The sequence below is a fragment of the Balearica regulorum genome, chromosome 8 (genome assembly GCF_011004875.1).
Source record: "Balearica regulorum gibbericeps isolate bBalReg1 chromosome 8, bBalReg1.pri, whole genome shotgun sequence".
Lineage (NCBI taxonomy): Eukaryota > Metazoa > Chordata > Aves > Gruiformes > Gruidae > Balearica > Balearica regulorum.
Genome location: NC_046191.1, coordinates 3,409,930 through 3,433,228, shown reverse-complemented (window position 1 = coordinate 3,433,228; position 23,299 = coordinate 3,409,930). Strand labels below are relative to the sequence as shown.

At 46.1% G+C, this 23,299-nt stretch overlaps 1 protein-coding gene across 7 annotated transcripts in view; it reads right to left on the bottom strand.

Moving 5' to 3' along the window:
- DOCK7 (dedicator of cytokinesis 7) overlaps positions 1-22,943 on the bottom strand; it is a 108,517-nt gene extending 85,574 nt beyond the window's left edge. For all 7 annotated transcript variants that reach the window (XM_075759202.1, XM_075759203.1, XM_075759198.1 and 4 more), the window contains exons 1-2: positions 22,786-22,943; positions 13,152-13,257 (exon numbers count right to left, since the gene is read on the bottom strand). In XM_075759202.1, the coding sequence (XP_075615317.1) occupies positions 13,152-13,257; positions 22,786-22,823 (144 nt within the window). In that variant the 5' untranslated portion in view covers positions 22,824-22,943. The remainder of the gene's footprint in view (positions 1-13,151; positions 13,258-22,785) is intronic.
- Positions 22,944-23,299: the final 356 nt, after the last annotated feature.

Below are 23,299 nucleotides of genomic sequence, written 5' to 3'. Positions count from 1 at the left end.
TAAAAACAAGTTTTGAGGAACTTGTCTCTACAGCAACTGACAGATTTCCTAGAATTCTCTGGCACATCCCAGTGAGGCTGAGTGGTTTCAGTTACAAAAACACATCAAAATTCAGCAATTTTTCTCTACTACTTCCTCTTTCCTGTCATCCAGATGATTTCTGTGGGACAGGGAACTATCCTGTAGCTTGTATTCTGTTGGCAATGACTTTAAAAAGAATACTCAGTATTTAAGTTTTAAATGTGCTTCTCAAAAAACTTGCTATACCAATCCCAAATCCCAGTTTTTAAACTTCTATTGCCAAAACGTTTTGAAATGAACTGACTTTTTAGTCAAGGAAAAAAACTTGGCTAACACAGAGGGTATTGAAAGAATCTCTCCTACCGCAGCCAACTTCAATGAATACTGCAATTTTCTTAAAATACAGAAGGCAAATCCTTCAGCAGAACAATGGCGAGACTCCAATGAAGTCAGGTGAGTTGGACCAGATGACTTTATGCCAGATAAGAATCTGGTCCACCAAAAAAATACGATGTCTAGAAACCCTGTATTTAGTTCTGCAATTTAGGTAAAAGATACAAATGCATTTATGTGTAAAGAAATGCACCATCATCATCATCATCACCATCATCTATTTTAACTCTGACCCCATAACCTTTTTTCCCCTTTTAATCCTGAACTCTTGAAATGAACTTCAAGTATGTGATTTGGAGACTTTTGAAAATACAAACCAGATACTTTTAACTGTTTTCATCACTGCAAAACTCACAATGAGCAGAACTTGTCATTGCTCCTTCCCACATTACAGTTAACGTGTCATCACCTCACACTATCTGTTTCTTACATACAGATAGACCAGCTCCGTTTGGCACTCGATAACTGACAAAACATATAGCGGTGAACTGTGACAGTTTATTATTCAGGAATTGCTAAAAGTGCACGTTTTCTCAGAAGAGCTGCTGCATAATACTACGGCTACTTTGCGCAGGAAAATCAATAAACCTCAAAACCAAAGAAGAGTAAGAACCCAGAAACGGAGACTCCTTGCAAATGAAGGTAAAAATAACAAAATTGCTGGGCAAGAGGCAGAGAGGTGCTGAGTACCAGAGGCGCTGGGAAGAGGCCCTCGGAAGAGGCCCTCTCATGGCCAGTCCCACCCACGCAACGACGCACCTCTGTGCTGGACACCAGCGGCACTGGAAGGCCAGAAGGTTAAGGTAGCCTCTCAGAGTCACTTAAAGCTGCTTAACTGACCCTATTTTTAAGCCCTAACATTTTAAGACTTACTTTTCCTCCTCCTGCTGACCTCCCTCCCACACTGGCAGCTCCAAAGCGGAGGCACCTTCCAGTGCATTTGCTCAGCAAAACCGAGCGGATCATGTGAGTGTTGTGTTTCAATCCATGTGAACTCATTGACCTGTTCATCTCCCCAGGCTAACGAAGAGGAACCTTTTCCTCATTCCCTCCGGATCTTCTTAACCCCTTCATCCTGATAAACATATCACAACAGACAAGGAAAAAACACTCTGTATTAATGCAAATTTGAGGGGGACACGCAGGACCGAGCGGAGACTGCCGCTGCCCCAAACATACCATGTTTCCCCATTCCTGGCATTTTGCATCTCAAATTTCACTTGTCCAATAGAGTGTTGTAATGTATTGGACAAAAGATGAGGGAAGCGGCTACGCTAGTAAAGCCCGAATCCCGCAGGGCAGGCAGTGCAGACGGGGCTGCCCAACACCGGCTCCCGCTCTGCACTCCGGGGGTTTCCAAGCCCTTCGTACATCTCAGGATTAAGCCCAAGGTTGCACTTCACAATTTTCCAGTTTGTCTCTTCAGATAACTATTGTACCATGAAGATGTAAACAAACATAAAAGTCAAACCCAGAAGCCTGTATTAGACTCACCATCTGTGCAGCCAGAAATACTGTCTAGCACCTGAGTAAACAGGCCAAACATAAATTCATGGTTATGAAGAGCAACTACTTCGTGTCAGACTATTGGCAGATAAAAGGCAAGCACATTATTTTAAGCTTTAGATATTTGTGGGGGAAGAAGTGATGAAAGAGGAGGAGGAAATAAGGATGAACAAATGCACCAAAAGGAAAATGAACCCAAATGGTGTCCCAGTGACTGAACTGAACCACGTCAGCTCCTCTCATGGCTCTCACTGCTGTCAGTTTAACCTTTCCTCCATCCTGCATCCCTCTGAAGTTGTGGATGAGACCAAGAACAGACACAGTATACGAGGTGCTATTCCCATGTTATCTGCAACCCGGCCAAAGTCGCCTGGAATCGCCATACTAATCCATCGGACAGAATGCACACACCGAAGGAGTGGGATGAGCTCAGACAAAGACCAGGTAGTCCAACTGCATCATCCCAGCCTCACCGCTGATGGAGGAGCAGAACCTGCTCTATCATCTTGCCTCCGAGTCTCCAAGGCCCATTTCCTTCCTCGTGGCACCAGGAAAGATAACGAGGCACCCAACGGCCGACTCCCACGGCCTATTAGGATTCTGAGACTTCCTTAGTTTACAGAAGTTTTGCCCTTATCCTTGTGCACCACTCTGACATACAACTGATCTCCAGATCATCGCAAGAACAGCAAGTCCCACTCTCAGCTGCCTATTAAAAGGTTTTGAAACCTGCTGTAGCAGAAATGGGAGCAGAGCTGAGGAGCTATAAAGCTGCAGACAGAACTGCAGCTTGCTAACAACATGCAATCTCCATCCCGCTTCCAGGAAAGTCCTTTTTGATTCTTCCACACAGCTCCCAGGAAGCAATGGTAGGTACCTCCTCTGTGCAAAGCAGTCGGTCGGTTTTTCTTCATCAGACTTCCAAAGGCAGAGGGACAATTTCAGCCAAGTATTTGCAAATGTGCAGTCCACCTACCAACTGGGTAATAAACCTAACGGGGGGATGCTGGAGCATTACTGTAAGAAATCATTGACGGGGTGTCCGTTTCTTCCCAGAAGAGTTTGTGAAGGTCCTCTGGAAACCACAGCTGTACAGGAGCTCAGACCATCTTCCCAGCCAGGACTACGGAACAGTCTAAATTAATTGCAAATCCATGCTAAAAATAGGGAAGCCTGCTCTCATAATCACGATTGCCACTCTTTTAAAAAATACTCCTTGATTTTGTATGACCTGTAATTACAGATCAAATTTTGGACAATCTTGCAGATAATTCCTGAACACAGTTTTCACGCAGCCTCTATCCCCAGGGTCAGACACTGACACCTCACGTGGGGCAAGCGCTGTTCTGGTGCTATTAAAATGAGCAGGACTTCATGGGGAGAAGGGGGCTGCTGGGTAGGAGTAAGAGGGGCATTACCTGCTCCCTGCCAACATAAACACCAAACACACGTATTGACACGCTGCAACTACAGAAGAAATAGAACAGGGCTCTCTTTTTCAGACTTACACAGCCCAATTACCCCGAATCAAACACATCATTTGCAAATAACTATTCTGTATATATAATGTCCTTAACCTGACCATAGACACATACTCTGTCAGCTTAACTAAGACACCAGCCCGATTGATTTGCTTATACAAACTATTTAACGCACACCCCCCCTCCATAGGTGTATCTGTGTTGTTGCAGTTATGGCTCTCAGCAGTTGCATTACAAAACCCTATTTCAAAGGTTTACAACTCTCCTGCAACAGGGACAGTCAAGCTTTCTTCTTTAAGGCTGTGTTATTCTTCACTGTTATATCCCCTTAAAAGCTTGAAAATAAAATTTCGTTTCCTATCGACTTTGTCCTTCTCCAGACAGCAAACATTGTATTTTGCTGTAGTTTTAGTGCACCGCTAGCCGAAACATGTCTCTCTCCTATTTATTTCCTTCTTTTGAGCACCTACATGTATCACGGAGGGAAAGCTACACCCGGGGCACCACGCTGCAGAACTCATGGCTTCACCAAAGAAGCAAAAAAATAAAATTCAAAGGGCAGATTTGTATTGGACCTGCTCTGTTGTGGCATTCCTGTGAAGAGACGACTGCAAGCAGGTCCCTCGCGTGCAGAGCAGACCCCTGCGACAAGCAGGACTTCCCAGTTGTCCCAGCGAGCAGGGGTTTGCCAAGCGGCGGTGCTGGCCATGTACAACTGGCAGGGAAGGCGGCAGAGCCGTGGCTCAGAGGGAGCTCAGCGAGCAGCACCGTCCAGGGCAAGGCGGTTCAAAAGGCAGCAGGGATGCCTCACTAACAAAGGCGACGGGGATACTTGCCACAGATGCGCTTTTCCATCACGCTCAAGAAATGACCAAAGGATGAGCGTTTAATTAGCATGCCATTTAATAAGCCAGCAGGACATGCCCTTGCCTGAACTGCCTCCCTCTCCAGTTTGCTGCCTTACTGAACCAACGACACCTATGCTGGGACCTAAAGCGCTGCTCTCCTGGGCGCTGTGCAGAGGCTCAGTAAGGGATCACAGCAGCAACTAGGGCAGAAAAAGGGACAATTACTACCTCCATCTCACAGATACTGACTGAAGCACAGAAGAAGTCCTGTGTGGGTCACTGCTGTGTGCCCTGATGTTCACAGGCATTCAGATTTTTGCCTGAAGGACTTGAACCTCTCCTTTCCCTACAGAAACAGCTGGGCAGAGGGGATATTTCTAGATCCTGTTCCAGAAGTTTGCTGCCCAACTCACATGTGTAATCACAAGTAGTCTTGTGGGACACGCTCTAAGCAACACACACAGATCCCAGCTATGATTTTGCAGACTTCCAGCTAGCGTATGTCAGGACATCCATGAAAAGCACCGTGTCCCTCACGTTTCCTTCTCCCTCATTCACCTCTGCCCTCCCAAGATGCTTATTCTCACGGGGAGCCACAACAGCATTTTAAATGGTTATGACGTGATGGCTTGGCAGGATGCATCTGGCAGAACAAGGATTTGAACCTAAGTTGCTCGTAGGCCAACCCAAGACCAATTTTCCCTTTATCTAAAATGAGATGCGTAATTCCCAAGGGCAGAGACCCAGTCTCTGCGAGGATCACAGTACAATTTGGGGCTCTGTAAAAATGACAATGGCAAAGACTGGAAGGTTATAACTCCTGCCTCCTGTGTGAGAGCAAAACTCCCTGCAAGGATATGATAAGGGACCTGGAAAAATTAACCTTGCAGAGCTCCTCATCACAGGGAGGATCCTGATTCGGTGGCTAAGCACTTCTTCAAAATCAGGGTGATATTTCTTGCCAATTTTGAAAGTAGGACAAAGTTCCATCTTAACTTCAACACCTCTTTAAATATTAAACAATTTATAATGTGCAAAAACTGTAACAGATTGCACCGAAGCTTCAAATTCTAAATTAATACCAACTTCCCACCCACTGCATCCCTGGGCAAAATCTTAGAAGGACAGAAGAAGCAGATTAGCATTTCAAAGCTGAGCCCCAGCCTTCTCTTAGCTATCGCTAGGTCTCCAGGGCAAACAGTCACTTCCCTTGTTGAGCATTCAGGAATGCAGACCGCCTGCTCTTGCTGTGGCAAAATCCCGTCGCCCTTAAAGGGATACTGGTATCTCAGGGAACTGCAACAGGACTCAAATCTGATGTACCATAAATCTGAGAATACAGGAAATGTAACACGCTAAAAAAAAAAAAAAAAAAAAAATTTGCAGGCAAGTTAAAGAAGGTAACGGTTTAAAAAAATATATTTGCTAAACAGAGGCACCAGATTTATTTTTAAGGGTGAACTACAGGCCACAGTCACTCTAAGAGGTTTTGAAACATGAGCAGTGCAATATTAACCACTGACAATGCTCAAGTAATGAAAAACCACGTTTTACTTGCATAAATCACATTTTCTTTCACCTAAACACTTACTCCAAAACTGGTCATCACTGAATCCAAATTCCAAGAATCACATATTTGTCTACTGCCATTACTGCATTTCAGAAAACCCATACCCCTGATTTCATAAGCCTGATGACTGGTGAGCACAGAGAACTCCTGCATTTAATTTTTTGCCTGCATTTATAAGACATGGAAATATTCAAATGAACCAAGGAGATTCCTAGGCTATCTCTGCTTTTCATCAACCACAGACAGCTACCAACTCTCAACAAGGATGACACCTCCCCAGCCATGAAGTGCAGTCATTATCTCCACATACATGCGTACTGCCTCTGGAATGCAGTTCCGTATCTCCTGCTTTGCTCTAGCTCTTATTACTTCTTTTCCATGGTGTTTTGAAAGACGTAATTACTACAGAGCATAACTGATAAAAGTCCTTCATTTCAAATTGTAAACGTGCCTCAAAAATTTCTGTAAGCACTCTCCGTTAAGACAAAAATTGCTTTAGAAATAGTCTGAAGCCTCCATTTTTCAGATCTGAGAATATTTAGTATTAAGTTCTGGATTCTTTTTACAGACAAGCCCAATGATCTGCAATGTGTGTCACATTCATGCGATATCACAATGTCGGAAATGGAAAAAGCCTCTAATGAAAGGAAATATTTGTAAATATACCGAAAGAAGTATCCTACATGTAACGAGTAACCACCAGTCACAAAAACAGTGAGATGTTTTATGTACAAATATTACTAGGTTATTTGCTATTATAACTGGTTGCTAATGTAAGAAGCCATTTGGGTATAGAAATATTAATCAGAGATTAATTAGTCATCTGGCAATACGAAAGCAATTTCTTACCAAACCCAGAAACACACGAGTTATGCCTCCAAGGATGGGTAAAAAAGAAAGACAGTATCTTCTTTTATGACTAAGAATCATGTAATTTCACCATGAGAGTATTTGAAGAACACAAAGACTTTGATATAGAAAACGCGAGTGCTGAGACTGATCTGAAAGAGCTACCCTCTGATAAATTGCGCCAAAACTGAGAGTGCAGAGACTGAGACAACAAAAACATCAAAGCTCCATTATTAAAGAAATGAAAAAGCCAAACAGTCTGACCAGAGACTGCAGAAAAATCACAGACTTCCCACTTTTGGCAGAAACACTACATCAGATCAGCGGAGATGGATCCCTCCGGACCCTTAGGGTTCACACAGGCAAACCATGGTGGCTCTGAACTGTGCAAGCTGAACGGTGGTAACCACAAACATGCATGCTCTTCTGACTGGAAAATACTTGGCACAGTCACATCTCAATTATCAGTGGACAATTTATCCAGCATATGGATTAACCAGAGGCACACAAAGACGCCAGAGCCGGCGTTGCGTAGAGCTGCCTATGCCATTTAGCTCAGGAGCAGCGCACGAGGACAGCTGAAGTGGTTTATATACGTGCTCAGGTGAAGAAATTACTGCATCTGACACACTCACGGGGAGCAGAGCTTCACCTAACAAACCACGCGAGTCCGAGCCCCCTTCGGGCCCAGCCAGTCCCAATGTCTCAGCTCTGTGCACCTGAGCAGCCCTGCCTGGAGACGCCAGCAGCTAACCCCTGCAGCAGCACAGCCATCGCGGAGCAGGGCTCAGCCCGTCGATCAAAGTTCTGGGGACCACAGCGGACCTCCATCCTCTGGTCTCCTTGCCTGCTGTTCAGAGCTGGCTCTGCAGAGCCACCCAAGCGTCCCTGCACAGTGACAGCACAGGTGAAGACAGCCGTGAAGGAGAAAGCAGCTGTAATTTAGCATCGTGACGCAGTGGTCTTCCAATCCACTGCTGCTTGCTGGGACCGTGGCAGCATTGGTGTGAAAGACTCCGCAAGCAGACCAACAGCGACTTAGACTGATCATGTTTCCAGTGCAATTTGAATGCAATATTGAGATTTTTTTTTGCAGTTTAGGATATTAGCAGCATTTCCACTAATCATCAGTTTGTTTATGCATTTTATTCCTGAAAAAGATGTGTCACAACTAACTTTATTAAACAAAGAGTAGGATTTAATGGCATTTTTAGATTCTGAGTATTTATTAACAGGCCTGTCATGAATGCTTCATTTAAGTAACTTATTTACTTGGTATAATAACATTTAGTTAAGATTAGTTATCTCTACTAACGTATAAACTAAGTTATTGCAGATAAATGAGACTCAACAACCTTCCAATGGATACCAGACTCACCAACTTAACATAAAAAACGCTCCTGACCTCTGCAACGGGATTCACTATGGATTTTAGAAATAGTATGTAGCAGTTTTAATTTACTAAAGAAAGTGCCTGCACCAGGGCAGAGTTAACTGTGAGTAATCCCTACTGGGAGGAGGCAGGGAAGAGGATGTGGATGCCTCTCCCATCCTCCCCTGTCTGATGAGGACAGACCATTCAGCAAGGCAGGGCAAAACCTCCAGGAAATACATATAATGGGAGTCACTATTAAGCCTTAATCAGCTTTGAGAGAGCATTAAGACTTGGCTCACTTTCCTTTTCATTTTAGTGATTTTGGTGATAAAATTACTTGGCTCCGAACACTTCAAAATGCCCTTTTCTATGTCACGTAGGATACTGTCCTGTTTTCCATTCATTTGCACAAATTATCTTTTTTTCTTCTTTTAAATGATGCTAAAATAAACAATGAAAATATACAAAGGAACTTATATTCTCTTATTGAATAATTAGATACTATCTTTGAATACACAGCCAAAGTCTGGCATCCAATACATCCAAGAGAAAGCTTCAATTAGCCCACATAATGCCCATAAACCCGGCAGTGTTTTACAAAGATATGTAAATGTCAGCATCTTTATTTTACATGGAGAAAATGGAGCACTGAGAGCAGACATGGTCAGATCATGTCATGTCCAAGAATCCAGACCCCTTTATTCCCAGACTAATTAGCATCTCTTATAAGAGTGTTCCTCCTCATCCTAACATTCAACTATGCCCGTAACATACACCAACAGACAGGAAGTATTACCCCTAACCCTTCGGAAACAGCTCTGATTTTTCTGTAAAACAATTGAGTATAGATTCATTCTGCTTATTTGCAAGTTCTGTGAAATGCTGCTCTTCTAATTAAAATATACATCTAACGATTTAAAAAAAAAATTAAGATAATTTTCTTTTCTTAGAAAAAAAATCAAGTTTTGGACAACAACTAAAAAACATTTCAACGACACATTTCGGCACTCAAAAGTCAAGTATTTAGAAATCCAAGATTTTATAAGTCTTCATCTAATTTGAAAAATATAAGTATCATTAAGCAACAAAAGCTGCTGAATGTAGAACAAGACACAGAAACAGCTGGGCTACAACTGAAGAGAGGTCCAGATACCTAGTGATTACTTTTTGTCCTTTGATAACATCATCTGCCCTCATAAAAGGGCAGCACACACAGGGGAAAAAACAGACTACAAGTCTGTTTGCAGATACAAACCAAAACTCTGCTCTTCCTGCACCAAAGCAGCATAACAAGCAGCCATTAAACAGCAAACCGAGGCACGCACACCGAGATTCAGAGAAAGCTTTGGGTCGCTTCAACAGTAAGTCATGCCAATCTCTGACAATCCACAATCCAGCTTCGTCCAGGTAAAACTACTGCAGAAATCCGGAGAGAGGAATCAGGCCCCTGCCACACTGCAGCGTGCAGCAATGAGCAGAAACGACCGGTGCAACAGAGGGCGAGCAGACAGAGTTAACAAGAACCATAGCACAAGGAGTTGCTCAACAGAAAAAATAAACTTGGAAAGAAAAGAAAGTGGTTAGTCACGAGGGATTATAATAGCCCATAGTAAACAGTACGGTTCATCAAATAACAAAACAAATACCCCATCCTGCAAGATGCTGGGGAATTCTTTGAAAGGAAGTGGAAGCTCTCCGCTTTCAGTGCGTTCAGTCAGTGAGCTCGGTGGTGAGAAGCCCCAGCTCCCACGGGGGGATACTGAACCTCTCAATGCACCGAAGATGAGCACTGCACATGGCTTACAACCAGAAAGCAAACAGCAAGGTGCAAATGCACGCTCGATTTACCAGTGGATTTAGAGAGACTTGCAGAAGTAACTTCAAAAAATAAAATCTCCTTCATCTAACTCTAAGACCTTACCAGCTCCTATTTCTCACTAACAAACTGTCAGTGCCTTCTGTTCTGGATTTCAAAAATAAAAGCTCAGTGCTGCAAGGACTGTATCCTGCGAGGAGTCCCAATTCAGCACGTTAGGTTAGACAGGAAAAGCCTCTGAAGGCTTTGGACCTGTATCTGGGGTTTGAGGAATGTGCAAATCAAAATCAGTTGCTCCTGAAGTGGCAGAAGGGTGGAGGCTGACAAGAATAAACTGCAAGCTCCTGTATTGTCATTTGAAAGCAGTGTCTTCTCCCCAGCTCTACCAGATACTAAATTAGAAACAGTTCTGGCAGCATTTTGTCTGCTGCCCGTAAAGCAAAAGGGAAGAGACTTGCTAAAATTCAGCTGACAGGTTTCTGCATTTATCCTAGGTTCACATACAAGTCTGTTGAGTGTGAAAAGTTCCTGCACTGGCTTCAGTCAACAAGAAACAAAAGGCCCAACACCAAGCAGAGAGCTGAGGGCCCTTTATTCAAAAAAGCACACATTTCTCCATAAAAACATCTCCATTGGACTGCGTGTGATAAGACTCTCAGCCAAATTACCACAAGCAGCTACTGCTGCAACTGTCAACAGAGGATCAGTGCTGACCTTATCTGGATCATAACTATCTATGGAAGTGCTCAACACGACGAGCAAGATGCACTGGATAGGAGAGACCACATCTGCATTATCATTAAAAGTCCTCCAGTTCTGTGCTGCACACTCAACAGTGCAACTTGCTGCCACTGTGGAGCTACTCACATGAAACTCAATCACACAGCATTATTAAAATATCCATAAATTTTAGCATAGATTTCCTATTGAAACCCACACTGTGTGCCCTAGTCAAGGCTTTCAAACCAGTATGGCTACACAAAACTGCCATGGCAATTCAGGGCCTTCCGTTTCTTCTCTGTAAAATCGTAACAACACACAAACTTCTGAACTTTTCAGAGCAAAAAATATCTATTTCAGCTTCACAGCAGTAATGCTTTCTCTCTGCATAATGTTTATTATCAAACCAGGAGGGGCAGGCACAGCAGATTCTGACGGATGCCTAAGGGGGAGAAATTAACCCAAAATTCAGTACAAGCAAACCTCTTGTCATATTATGCAGCCTCAGGACATAGACTCATGACTTAACTAAATATACTCTTCCTACAGACTATCTCCTACAAACTATCGCTCCATGTTAATCACGCTTCTGAAGAGCATCTCTGCTCAGCACAGAATTTAATATGACAAACTAGGAGCTTATCACATCAACCATCACGCAATGCAGTTTGATAGGAAAAGCTCAGAGCCTGCTTCCAGTTAGCATGACCTTTTCCAGGACTCTTACAGATTCTTGCATATATATACTAGAAAACACAACAGCAACAGGATGAGAGATACCAAGACTGAAGACAGGACTGACAATACTGTGACCAACAAATCAGATCCTGCATTAAGAATTGCACATGAAGATCAACAGGACTGAAGCTTTGAGCATGCACACTTTGATGATGGCAGAATGGAAAAACCTTAGAAATAGGAAGAAAAAGTGGAAGAGACAATACAGAGCAAAAGGAGGTGATACAAGGAAAAACAGTTATCAAAAATATGGCTGGCTGAGGAACAGCTCAGAGAGGTACACGGAAGAGATCTTGCTTTATGAAAGCAATGGGGAATAGAAAGGCAATTCAGCCAACTTGTTCCAAGATGAAACCGCCTATAAGACAAGTGAGGCACAGAAGTTTGCGGGACGGATGTCCAACGGGTCCTTCAAAAGCAGGCGTCTATTCCTTAGCGATCCATTGCTGCAGGGAAGTGGATTCAATGACCCTGAGTGCTCCATCCAGTGTACGCAGCTAATAGCAGGGGTCCCTCCCTATTGCCTAATACTGGATTATGCAAAAGACCACACAGAACTGCCAAGTCAGGGCTTTGCATTATCATTCCACACCCCTACAGAGATTGCTGCGATAAAGCATTAGCCCTGGACACACCGCTCTCATTAACCCCACCTCCTTCGTGCTCCCTCACCATTAAGGCTGGGCACGCAGCGGACAAAGCCAGCCTTCTGGTCTCCTTGTACGCACACAGCTGATGCAGAGGGAAACGACAGGAATTCCAGCCCTCTTCAATCCCCAGTGACTCTGGCACAGCCAGATATCCCTAAAGATGAATTTTCAGCCTGCAGCGAAGTCATTCTTCTAAGCTAGGGGTCAACTTAGTCTTGGAGATCCCTTTTGAGATGATACTAGCTCCAAGGACACATTTGTGCTCTGTATGAGAGAGCTTTAACACATTACGCTGGACACAGAGCAGTGTATGAACTCTGCAGGAAACTCTACAGAGGAAACTCTACAGGATCCTACTCCAAAACAAGAGAAGAACTCTTGTAAACTCAGAACACTTGTACAGACTACCAAATTCAGGGCACACTTCCAGTACTGCCTGACCTAATCAACCCTCCTTGAAGAAAACAAGACGCTATAATATTTGTTTTCTAAGTTGACTGCTGCAAAAGAAACTGTTATGACCCAAAGCAACAATCAAATCAAAAGGAACACTTCCAAAAATACAGTTCCAGCCTGAAAAAGTTTGCTGAACTCTTGAAGTTTTTACCACCACGCTGAATAAATTTGGAAGGTTACTGGTAGGCAAGGCAAGAAAATCTGACTTCAGAGAGTGGCTCTGATGACTTGGCCTACATTTCAGCCGCTCTTGAAAATGGACTGTAAACTTGTAAGTAAATATACATTCCTGAGGAATAACCACATTCAACTTTCACAATAACATTTAAAATACCTCTGAAGAGCAGATGAGCTTCGTAACAGCCACTGTGGTCCCACTCTCAAGAGTGACAAGAAACACTAGAAAACAGCTACCTGAAGCGCTTGAGCTCTTCACAGGGAGAACGACACATGCATGTGGAATTTAATGCTCAGTCTGGGCCATTCTGGGATAAAACAACTAAGATCCAGTCAAGGGAGCCCCTGTGTCCTACAAAGATTCTGCAGAAACACCAAGTCCCACCAAAATTAACAGGTTTTGTATGGAATTATTTTCCTCAGTATTATCAAGGCCGCCTAGGTGACCAGCCTGTCAGCATGGGAATAAGCACTGCATTTTCTTTCCAAATGGTGATCAAAATAACTATGTACACCTTTGTCCACTCTTCCACGTTCCAAGCACTACTTACAGTTGTATGATGAGAGACACTGCCTCCAATATTGAGGTTTTTGAGAAGCTGGGGAGACCCTCCATACTGCCCTGAGATCTGCTTTCTGACTTCAGCAGCTACAGTCCTGAAATGAGACAGGGACAACATTATCTCTGTAAAAGAATTACAATGAAGATGATACATATCAAACATGCTTTACACTGCTGTCAGAATGAAACCAAATACTTGGTGTGCTGGTTGGAATAAGAACGTCACCGGGTGGTGAGAACACACCTTGTATATTAAACTACTGGAGAATCACAAAATTCTTGCAAGGCTGCACATACACATTCTTTACAGCAATTATATTTTTTTTCCTTTTGTGAGCTGCTCTTTTGTGCACATCTGTGGCACGTGACACTGAGCACAAATAAACTTGTTCCCAGCAGGCTCTTTGCAGTTCCTACCAAGCAAAGCTCACCTCCTGCACTCTCCACACCCCTCAGCAGTTCCCAGCCTGGTCACACACCTGCTCCTGTGCTCTGCTCTCTCCTTTTCATCCCTTGCCTCCTCTTGGGTTCTGCAGTCACAGAGATGAGAACTGGCAGCCACTTTCCAGCCAGTATCCCCTTCGACACCCAGCTCAGGGGCAGAAAAGCAGTCCCACACAGGGTGGGTTGAATGTCTGGGGAACGACGCATGGGAAACAACCGACCAGGTCAAAACAAAATCTGTTTCCCTTTTCATGTAGGGAAGGTATCAGTGGGACAATGGGGACCAGTAGAGGGGACCTGCAAGGCACTGGCTAGCAGGGCAGAAAGCCTTATGGTCTCTGCCAGAGAGAAATCCTACCACTGGGCAACTTTTCCCACCAGGAGGGAAAAGCACAGATCAATCCTTCCATGCCCGGAGGGTAAAATCCACACTGTGCCCCTCTGGGTTTTCTGTTTTCCCCAACAAGCCACGTTGTCACTGGGGAGCCTGAAAACCCAACAGTTAGGTAAACCCACCAAGGGAACATCTCGGCAAAGGAAGAGCACATCAGAGAGGGAAATGCCGATAGTCAAAGACTGCCTTAACGAGCAGCCAAGTTTTCGAGTATGGTGGAAACAGTTTTGTTTCAAAAGCGAACCCAAAGCCCAGATTCTTCCTAGGAAAAATTGTGTCGTTGAAAAGCTGCTGATTAGCCCTGGTCTACAGGATCTCACCAACAGGAGAATGCCCTTCTCCAGGAGTCAATGCCCAATTAGTCAGTGACAGCCCCGCTCCCAAATGTCATTCACCGGACCACTGTGGTCTGCTCCGTCTCCCAGAACAAAGTCCCAGCTCCAAAGAGACGACAACCAGGGCATAACACAGATGAAGAGGCAAGGACACGGGACTGCCCGGGCTGATTTTCCTTCTGCTGTATCAGCGATCTTTGTGGAAACGGCGTCATGGCTAACAGAGTCGCTCCTGATCTTACTCAGGGGAATGTGCTGTGTATCAGCATGGTGCACGAGCTGCTAAAACCCTGTCAAGTAAAGATCCTTAAATCTCCCCTGAGCAAAACCTTGACATCGGGGTGGGCGCCTAGCTCGGGGACTGCTGTGGCAGTGAACACCAGTGGGCAGGAATGGGGGCAGGTGGAGGCAACTGATGTCAATGGAAGAGAAGGGAACTCTAAAAGGGAACTAGCTGGGACAACCAAGCCTACCATGGAGAGCAGATGTTTCCTCAGGTCAGAGGACAGGAGTAAGATTAGCTAGAGGAAGCATTATTTTGTCTTTTAAAAAACTGGACTGCAGAAGGGAAAAAAAAAAAAAAAGAAGGTTTTATGTATTCTGGCTGCAAGAAGTCATTTGCTTCATGTTTGCCTTTATCCACAGGAGACTATGTTTTCACTTCTGGAGGGTGGCTTCTGAAAGCAGACCAAACAGCTCCTGCTGGGGACGGACAACATTCAGGCTGTCTGATCGCCCTCGGAAGAACCATCTTCCCTGCTCCCGCCATGCACATGCATACGCTCACAGACACGCATGCATGAGAACAAATCACGCATGCTACTAGCATTTATAGGAAAATTTGGGATGTATTAAAATGGCTGCTTGGCATGGGAAACATTATGCATCTGTGGCTGATGAGATTTAAAAGCTTGCCCCTGGGTTGCAGACAATTTCTGCTTTAAACCCCATCTCTTACTCAGCACGTGTTTTGTGTAATTCCTGACAATACAAAGAAGAGAGCCCTTCACTGCACGGCTGGCAGGAAAAATCAGAACCCACACTTTGACATGCAGCACAACACAGGAAAAACTAAAAATCTTTCCCCATATTCAAGAGACATACATTATTTCCAGATGGAAAGTACAGCCAGAGGAGGAAACGTGTCCTCAGCTGTGAAACCACAGCTGATGCCTAGCCATGGTACTCAGCGCTGCTCCTCCTGCGTGCAGTGGCTCCTTATGAACCTGAGACATGCTTTGTGATAGACCCCAGAGAAGCGCTCAGTCCCTTTTCTTCTGCGTGTTGGCTCAGCTGGGTGGCTCTGTGGCGGCTGGGAGCTGTGCTGTATTTGGAGCACAGCCTGTCAATACACCCTTAACTCCAGCTACAATTGTGCTTTAGCCCAACTTGAAGCGGAAGCAAGCTCGGCTGCAATTACAGCGTTGCTTAGGGGCACTATGAGTATGCACGGATGCTATCACACTGCCCGACAGCATTCCCGCTGAAAAGGTCATTTGATGCAACAGGGGAAGAAACATGGTAAAACAAAAGGGTGGCACTGATCAGTATGGCTTCTGACCCTGTGCTGTACATCGATGGCTGCTCCGTGCTGCTGCCCCATTAATAACCTCACTGGATATTAAAAATTCCCCTGAAGCATGATTACAGAAAGTCCGAACTGAACAACTTCCAATTGGTTTGACCAAGACAACATCAGTACTTTCAAGTCTTAAGTGGCCCTACCTCTCTATATGGCACAATTACCAATCAAACCTCTCTCCACATGAAGAAACTGGCTACTGTATAAACCTCGAAATTCCTGAGTGGAGTCTGCACGACTTACTACTACTTACTCCAAGACTGCAGCCTAATCCACAGGTCTTGTTGGCCACCTTTCTGTATCGCTGCATTCACAAAAGTATTGAAAAACCATTTTCCCTACTGGAAAGCATCAAGCTTCTGACATTTAGAAACCATCTTCTCATGTAATGTGATCATCAAGTGTATTTATGGGTAATCTATACCCATTTGGTTTTGTGCCAACATCATCAGGTTCAATAGCCCTCCTCCCACTCCTTCCTATTTGCAAGGTATTCACAAAAATTAGTCGTATCCCCTCCCAGCCTTCCTTCTGCAAAGCCAAGCAAGGTCAGATCCTGCAACAGGCTTTCTGCTCCCTTGATCGCCCTGACGGCTCTTCTCCAAATCTGTTCCAGTTGGCAATCATACCCTTTAACACACTGTGTTTCATCCTGATCACTCACTCCAGATAAGGCCTGACCAGGGCTTTGTAGAGAACCAGATGAGTATTTTCCTGTTGAGAAAACACCTCAGCTGACTACTTTTAGGATTGCTTTCTCACTGCTTCATCACAGACGTTCACAGTTTCCCTAAAACTGATAATACACTTGCCTTCTCCATTTCCAAAAGCTGCTTGCCCATGACAAACACCATCTATTCGTGACTAGTAAGTTCATGTTATACTATAACCCTGAGCACTACTTCTAACTAGAAGCTGTGCTTCCTAAGCCAACTTAAGTTAAAAAGCATATTACACCAAGCCCAACCAAAAAGAGAAGTAGATCTCAAAACAGTCTCCAAATGAAAAAAGAAAAATCCATTTGGCAGAGTAAAAGAGCCATTACAGCTCTTGATAATTAAAAGGACAAATAAAAAACTGCCTCTTTAATAACTATCTTATATTCAGCATGTAACCTGGGATCCTTAGACAAATATTCCAGTTAATTACAGCCCACAGCCTGATGAATGTCTGCTTAAAGTACATCTTCCCTAGTCACTTCCTTTCTGACCTTCTTCACTGGTTAATTATTGTGTGCGCATGTGGTTCACACAGAAAAAAATAAATGACAAAGAAAGAGAGGAAAAAAAATCCCCTTGGAACTGGCTTCTAAAGCAAAACAAGACTGGTTATTCTCAAAGTACTCTGAGCTGCAAATAACAAAATGAAACCATTTGTTTGCACTTCCATATTTCTTTACTACACCCAAAAATCATTTGTCTCCATGTGGCCTATCCGGTCAAAACCAAAAATTGTTCTTTTTTTTTTTTTTTTTTTAGCTTAAGGAGCATACTGGAAATAGTAGTTCTTTTTGCCTTCTCAAAAAAAGGCTCACCAAGACCTGCGCAGTTATGCCAAGCAAGGTTAAGACCTCTTCCCTTTCACAGAAAAGGTGGGTCAGGATACAGTCATCTAGATCATCTGCCGCAGTGATTTGAGGAAGTCTCTCTTTTCCATAGCCCTGCCCATTTTGAAAGAGCAATGCAAATTGTTTGTTTCTCCCCATCCCGCTAATTACAAAACAGTTACTCCTGCCTGCTGCTCATCTTGTGTGTCACGTGCAGTGACTCTACATTCAGCGAGCCTTTGCCTCTCGAGAAAGACAGCCTGGTACAGTGAGGCATCTGCGCCAATCCATAGCAAAGCTGCTTGTTCTCTCTCAGCAGCAGAGAAAACTGTATTTACATAGTTTACTTTTTAAAGTGAAACCATCCCCCTTTGTTCGGCTGGCTCACTCGCATACAACTCTGCAGACGGCTGGAGGCATCCATCCTACTATACTCCCTTCGCTTGGGTCTGAATCCCCAAAGCCGAATGGCCAGTTGTGTCCATCTTGCCGCTGCAGTTGAGATGTCCTGTCCCTCTGTCCCTACGTGCTCTGCCTGGGCTGTCCTGCCTGTAGAACAGGCGGCTCCATCCAGGCTTGAACCACGGTGTTGAGTCACCAGGCATGCGTCATGGTGGATGAGGGAACCTGCTCGAGGGGGAGCTCTGGCCTTGAGCTACTCTGCCAGTTCAGCCCTGCCCTGGATGCAGCCTTCCTCCTAAACCCGAGGTCTTGTTTCCTTCGGAGTCAACTCCTTCCCCTTTGAGTGAAATGGGTTTGATTTACAACCCAAACCTGAGGAAATACCCAGGTTGATCCTGACTGCTGCGGGGTAAGTGTGGGTTCTTAAATTAACACAGAAGATGAGCAACAACATGTTCCCTTTTTCCTTAGCGTTGATTAAAACAGAAATACCATACAACGCTGCCTGTGGTGCTCTTCTGATAATATTTGATTATTAAGTCTGAAAGCATCACCCCTAGGCTGCAGCAAAGGGAATGAGCTCCCAAGACACCTTACTGTGAAAATCACCACAGGACTGGATTCTTCAGGAGATCAAAGTCACATCTCACGTTAAAAAAACCCAACCAAACAAGGAAGCCTTGTACAAAGCAGCAGCTTTGTAGCAGAGCCCTAGAGATGAACCGTTCTCCCCGCCTTCTCGCTTGCTTTAAGCGGCCAGAGATTTTCTTAGGCTTTGCAGAGCACTGCCAGCTCCCGCGTGAGACATCCACAACGGCTAAACAGGGGCGGATAACGTTACTTCTGGAGAACAGAAAAAAAAGCTGCTCTGAAGCTTCTGTTAAAAGTACTTTTAATTATCAGTGATAGCGTTTTGGCAATGCAAATGGCATCTGAATGTGGGAAAAGAATAAACTGCGATGAACATCCTGCTGCAACCACTACATCTCTGGCCTGATTCGGTGCTCGTGGCAGCCAGTGACAGCTTTGCTATCTGTTTCAGTGGGTGCAGGTTTCACAGCATCCCTGTTTACCCTGAGGCAGGGCAAAGGTGGCTGTCAGTCTCCCTGACACATCGTTCAGGCGATGTAAAAGGGCTCTAAATGAACACAAATGTAAATTTAGTTTTCCCAAGTCACCTTTTACAGTACCCAATCAGTGTAAAGGGAGCTTCAGCAGAAATAAGATGCTAGCTCTGAATGTAGTGAACAGAAGTGTTTTCCCCAATTCAAAACCATAAAGACAACAAGCTGTGATTACTCCAGAAAGCTGTCCATACACCACGTAAGATCCCTGCATGATGGGCACTTTCCAAATGACTGAATGTCTGACAGCAGGGTCACCTCCTTTCAGCCAGGGTTCTGCTGAAGATTCCCCAACCCCAGACAGCAGCTTCATGGCATCGTGAGGTTCTCATTCACACTGAAGCACCTCGGAAGAAGGGGCTGGACCCACAAGGATGAAAATTTTCCCTCAGACTCCATCAAGAGCTGGGGACAGGAAAACTGAAAATTCTCAGCCCAAGAGTAAAGACCAGTGGTAAAAATCACACTAAAAGCTTTGTGTGAGGCTGAAATGCACAGCAAAACGGAGGGTAAGGCAGGTACGTTATTCCAAGTCAGAAGGACTCTATAACTGTGGAGCAGCAAAGGAAGAGCAAAACTCTTCCCAAGGAAAGACACTTTTGAAATGGTGATGGTCTGACCAAAGAAGAGCTCTGGATTCCCCAGATAACCCAATCTCAGGATGCTCCAAGAGCAATGACAAGGCACTGACGCAGGGGCTCATATGAAAGGCTACATGACTTTACCCGAACTGTGTATGTTGCGTGACATTTAAAGGGTGATTTTTTTCCCTTTTTCTGTATTTGAACTCTAAAAAATTGGCACACTTTTTCCTCTGCCTGCCTTCAGAGGTTCCTCCAGAACAACATATTGACTGTTTGCTTTTTATTGAGACATCTTAATGAGTGAACTTCATCTCTGCCGGTGCGGCTCCTGCCTTCCGCTAACTCTCCTCTAGTCCCCCAAACACCGTATGAGTTAAACAGGGGTACCAAATGGAAGTACATCTCTTCTTACGTTGAGATGGAAACAATAGTGTATATGCAGCTATGGAAGTATTATGATGCAGCAGAAGGACATGTTCCAATATGGTTTAATACAAAAATTATTACCAATATATTTCCAATTAAAAATTAACAATTTCAGGCAAGATTTCAGGTATTATTAACCTACTATAGTAAGTTTAACTCAGGAGTTTCTTCTGATGGAGTCAAGAAGAATTACTAAGTACATGTGATGGCCAAAGTTCAGTCTAAAAATCTGTTCTAGTTTGCAGCCTGCCAACAAATATACAGCATGACCCAGTCAGAGAGATACCTTGTAATAGACAGTCTTAAAAAGATATTTCGAAACTGCTGCAGCAGTCACTGATAGCTGCTATCCCCCATATTTAAAGATTCCAGGCGGAATAAACAGACACTACATGGCACTGGAGTTCTGCGTGCACCCTTGAGGTACACCACGCTGGCTGAAGCACAGGCAGTAAATCAGGGCTGTGACGACCACATCTGTGGTCTTTCTAAGAAACAGAACTGCTGATCTCACATTTCTTTTTCTACCACTACTGTAATCGCCAGCTTAGAAGCCTACATCTGGTAGGTAGGTAGGTCTTAATTTACCTTCGTGGATCTGAATTACATCCCATTTGAATTACACGCTATCAGGCAAACCAAGAGCAGCACGGCTATTTCCTGTGAATAAGACAAATGCTACGTCTACCTCGATGAGTAAGCCAAACCGGAGGGCAGAGTGTGAAAATGTGATGGATCTATTCTTCTTTAAACAATGAAACTGGGGAGGGCTTCCAGCAGCCACCAACACAGCTCTTGGGACTTCCGTATGCTGCTTGCTTGAATCTCTCATCCTCTGACAGAGTAACATTCACAGCAGCGTATTCTGCATCAGCACGAGAAGGGCTACAGCTCAGTCTGGGCATCTCTGGGTACATCATCTCTTCTGCCCACAAATTTTTGCCTTCACATGCACTGGATGCGCAGCCCATGAATCGGGAACTTTAGATTTCTCAGAAGACAACACGACAATATGGGAGATCCCAGAGAGAAATACAACAGTCTTATAAATAAGTGTAAAAGATAAAGTTGGAGATGCAAAAGCCCGGCTCCAGGAGGAGCTGACCTCATTGCAGACCACCTGGGTCCCTCCGCAGGCATGGCCTGCATGAACAGCAAACTCCACAAATGAATCTCAGGTGTCGAAAAGACGACCTCTGCCCACACACACACAGTGCTGCTGGTTGGTTTGAAACCACACTGTGCAGATTAGATCAAAAGGTACAGAAAGGTGGCACATCTGTGCTACTGCCTGATGAACTTACCACACTGAGCCAGTGCTGGACGCAGGCAGAAACACCGTGAGCACCCACCATGGTTGCCCCAGGGCCATTTTGTTTAACATCCTGCCAGGGCTGCAGAACTCTTGCGCTCTCACTTCTAGTACTTGAATCTCATGTAACTATGTCTATGACTACAAACAAGAACCAGGAAAAATGGTCTGGCAGTAAATCCAGATCTCTCCATTCCTGACAGACCCTGCTCCGTCACATTAACCCCTGGCTGGTGCCTTTTCCTTTGTCCGTGACCCTTCTCCATCACAGCTTCTGTAACTGCAACTATTTGTACCTACAGTTTTCTCATTCAATGGCATGAAAAGATAGTCCTTTCGTTAGTGTCCACAGCCTCCTCAACAGCACCAGCAAAACTGATGGGTCCCACTTTCAGTGTGCTGCTAGTTACGGCTGGGTCACCAAAGGCTATCTGGTCAGACCTGCAAACAGAAAAACTGTGGCTCCCACCTGGAACCACATGCCTGACTTGGAATATAGATCTGCAGAAACCTGGTATTAGCAGATACTTTCCTACACATATTCCTCCTTTAAAACAAAAAATAAAAATAAAAACCAAACAAAACTTTGTAAAATACAAGGATGTTTAACACTGCAAGTCTCATTGCTATTGCTCTGCACATTCAAGGAGCTGTGCTAACATTAACCAGCTGCTTATCAGACACAAAAGGAAGGGAACTATTTTCTCCATTTTGCAGGCAGCCAGGAAGCGAGCAGGCAGGTTTGCTGCTCCCAGGTACGGGGCGCAGCGCCCGGACAGGGCTCCGGCCGCCCGGCGCTCCCCGCCGCAGGCAGAGCAGGGACGGCCAACTCGGCGCACAGCAGCCGGGGCCGGGGCGGGCAGCGCGGGCCGGGGCAAGGCCGGGGGCAGGCTCCGGCACTCCGCACCGGCAGGAAAACACTCGCCGCGCTGCCGGGAGCGCTGGGCCGCCCATTGTGAGGCGAGAGGGGGCTGCACAATGCGCCCGGCCGGCCTTTGTTCGCAGGGAGCTGAATTAAACAGCTCTTTTCCTCTTTTTTTTTTTTTTCCTTTCCTCCCCCCCCCTTCCCCTGGGAAGCGGCAGGGCGCGATGCGGACACGGCGCACAGACACGGCCGCATCCCCCACCCCTTTGTTGCGGGCGAGTGGAACCGCAGCCCCGCGGCGCCGGCCTGGGCGGACCCTGCCCGGCGGCCCGGCCGGGGGCTGCTCACGGCAGGCCCAGCGCGGCGGCCCGGCCCCGGTACGGCTCGGCCCGGCCCGCCGCCGTGCGGGCGTCCTGTCAGCAGCCCGAAGGCCAGGAGGGCGGCGGGCGTCCGCGGGCCGCGCCGGGCCCGTTCGCCCCTCAGGGGCGCGGCGGCGGCTCTCACCCCCCACCACCCGTACTACGGCGCCGGCCGGGCCCGGCAGCCTAGCCCGCCCCTCCCCACGCCCAGCGCCGAGACCGGGCTCGCTGCGCTCCGCGGCCGCGCTACCTGCTGATCTTCTGGGCGAAGGCGCGGCGCTCGGCCATGGCCGCGCTGCGGGGCTCCGCGCGGCCGCTCCTCAGCGCTGGCGGAGCAGAGGAGCCGGGAATGGGCGCCGTAATGCTCCGCGGAGGCGCGCACACGCGCGGCGCAGCCGGCCCAGCTCCCACCCTCAGCGCTCGCCGCGCCCGCCCGCCTCCTCCCCCTTCCCGCGCAGGGGCCGCTCCTCGCAGACATACGGCGGGGAGGGCGGGCGGGCGGCCGCGGCGAGGAGTGACCGTCCCCGTTCGCCTGCCCATCCCCGGTGCCCGGCCCTCCGCCCTCGGGGCGGGCTGGGGCAGCCGGGCCGGGACCCGCGGCAGCAGCGATCCGGCCTTCATCCCCCGGGGCTCGGACAGACTTCACCGAGCGCGTTCTGACATCGCCGTGGTGCAGACTGAGCGCGCCTTCAGTTCGGCTCGCCCTCGCTGCTGCGATGCAGCTTTATTCCCATTTAAAAACGGAACGGGTTGGGGTTATCGCT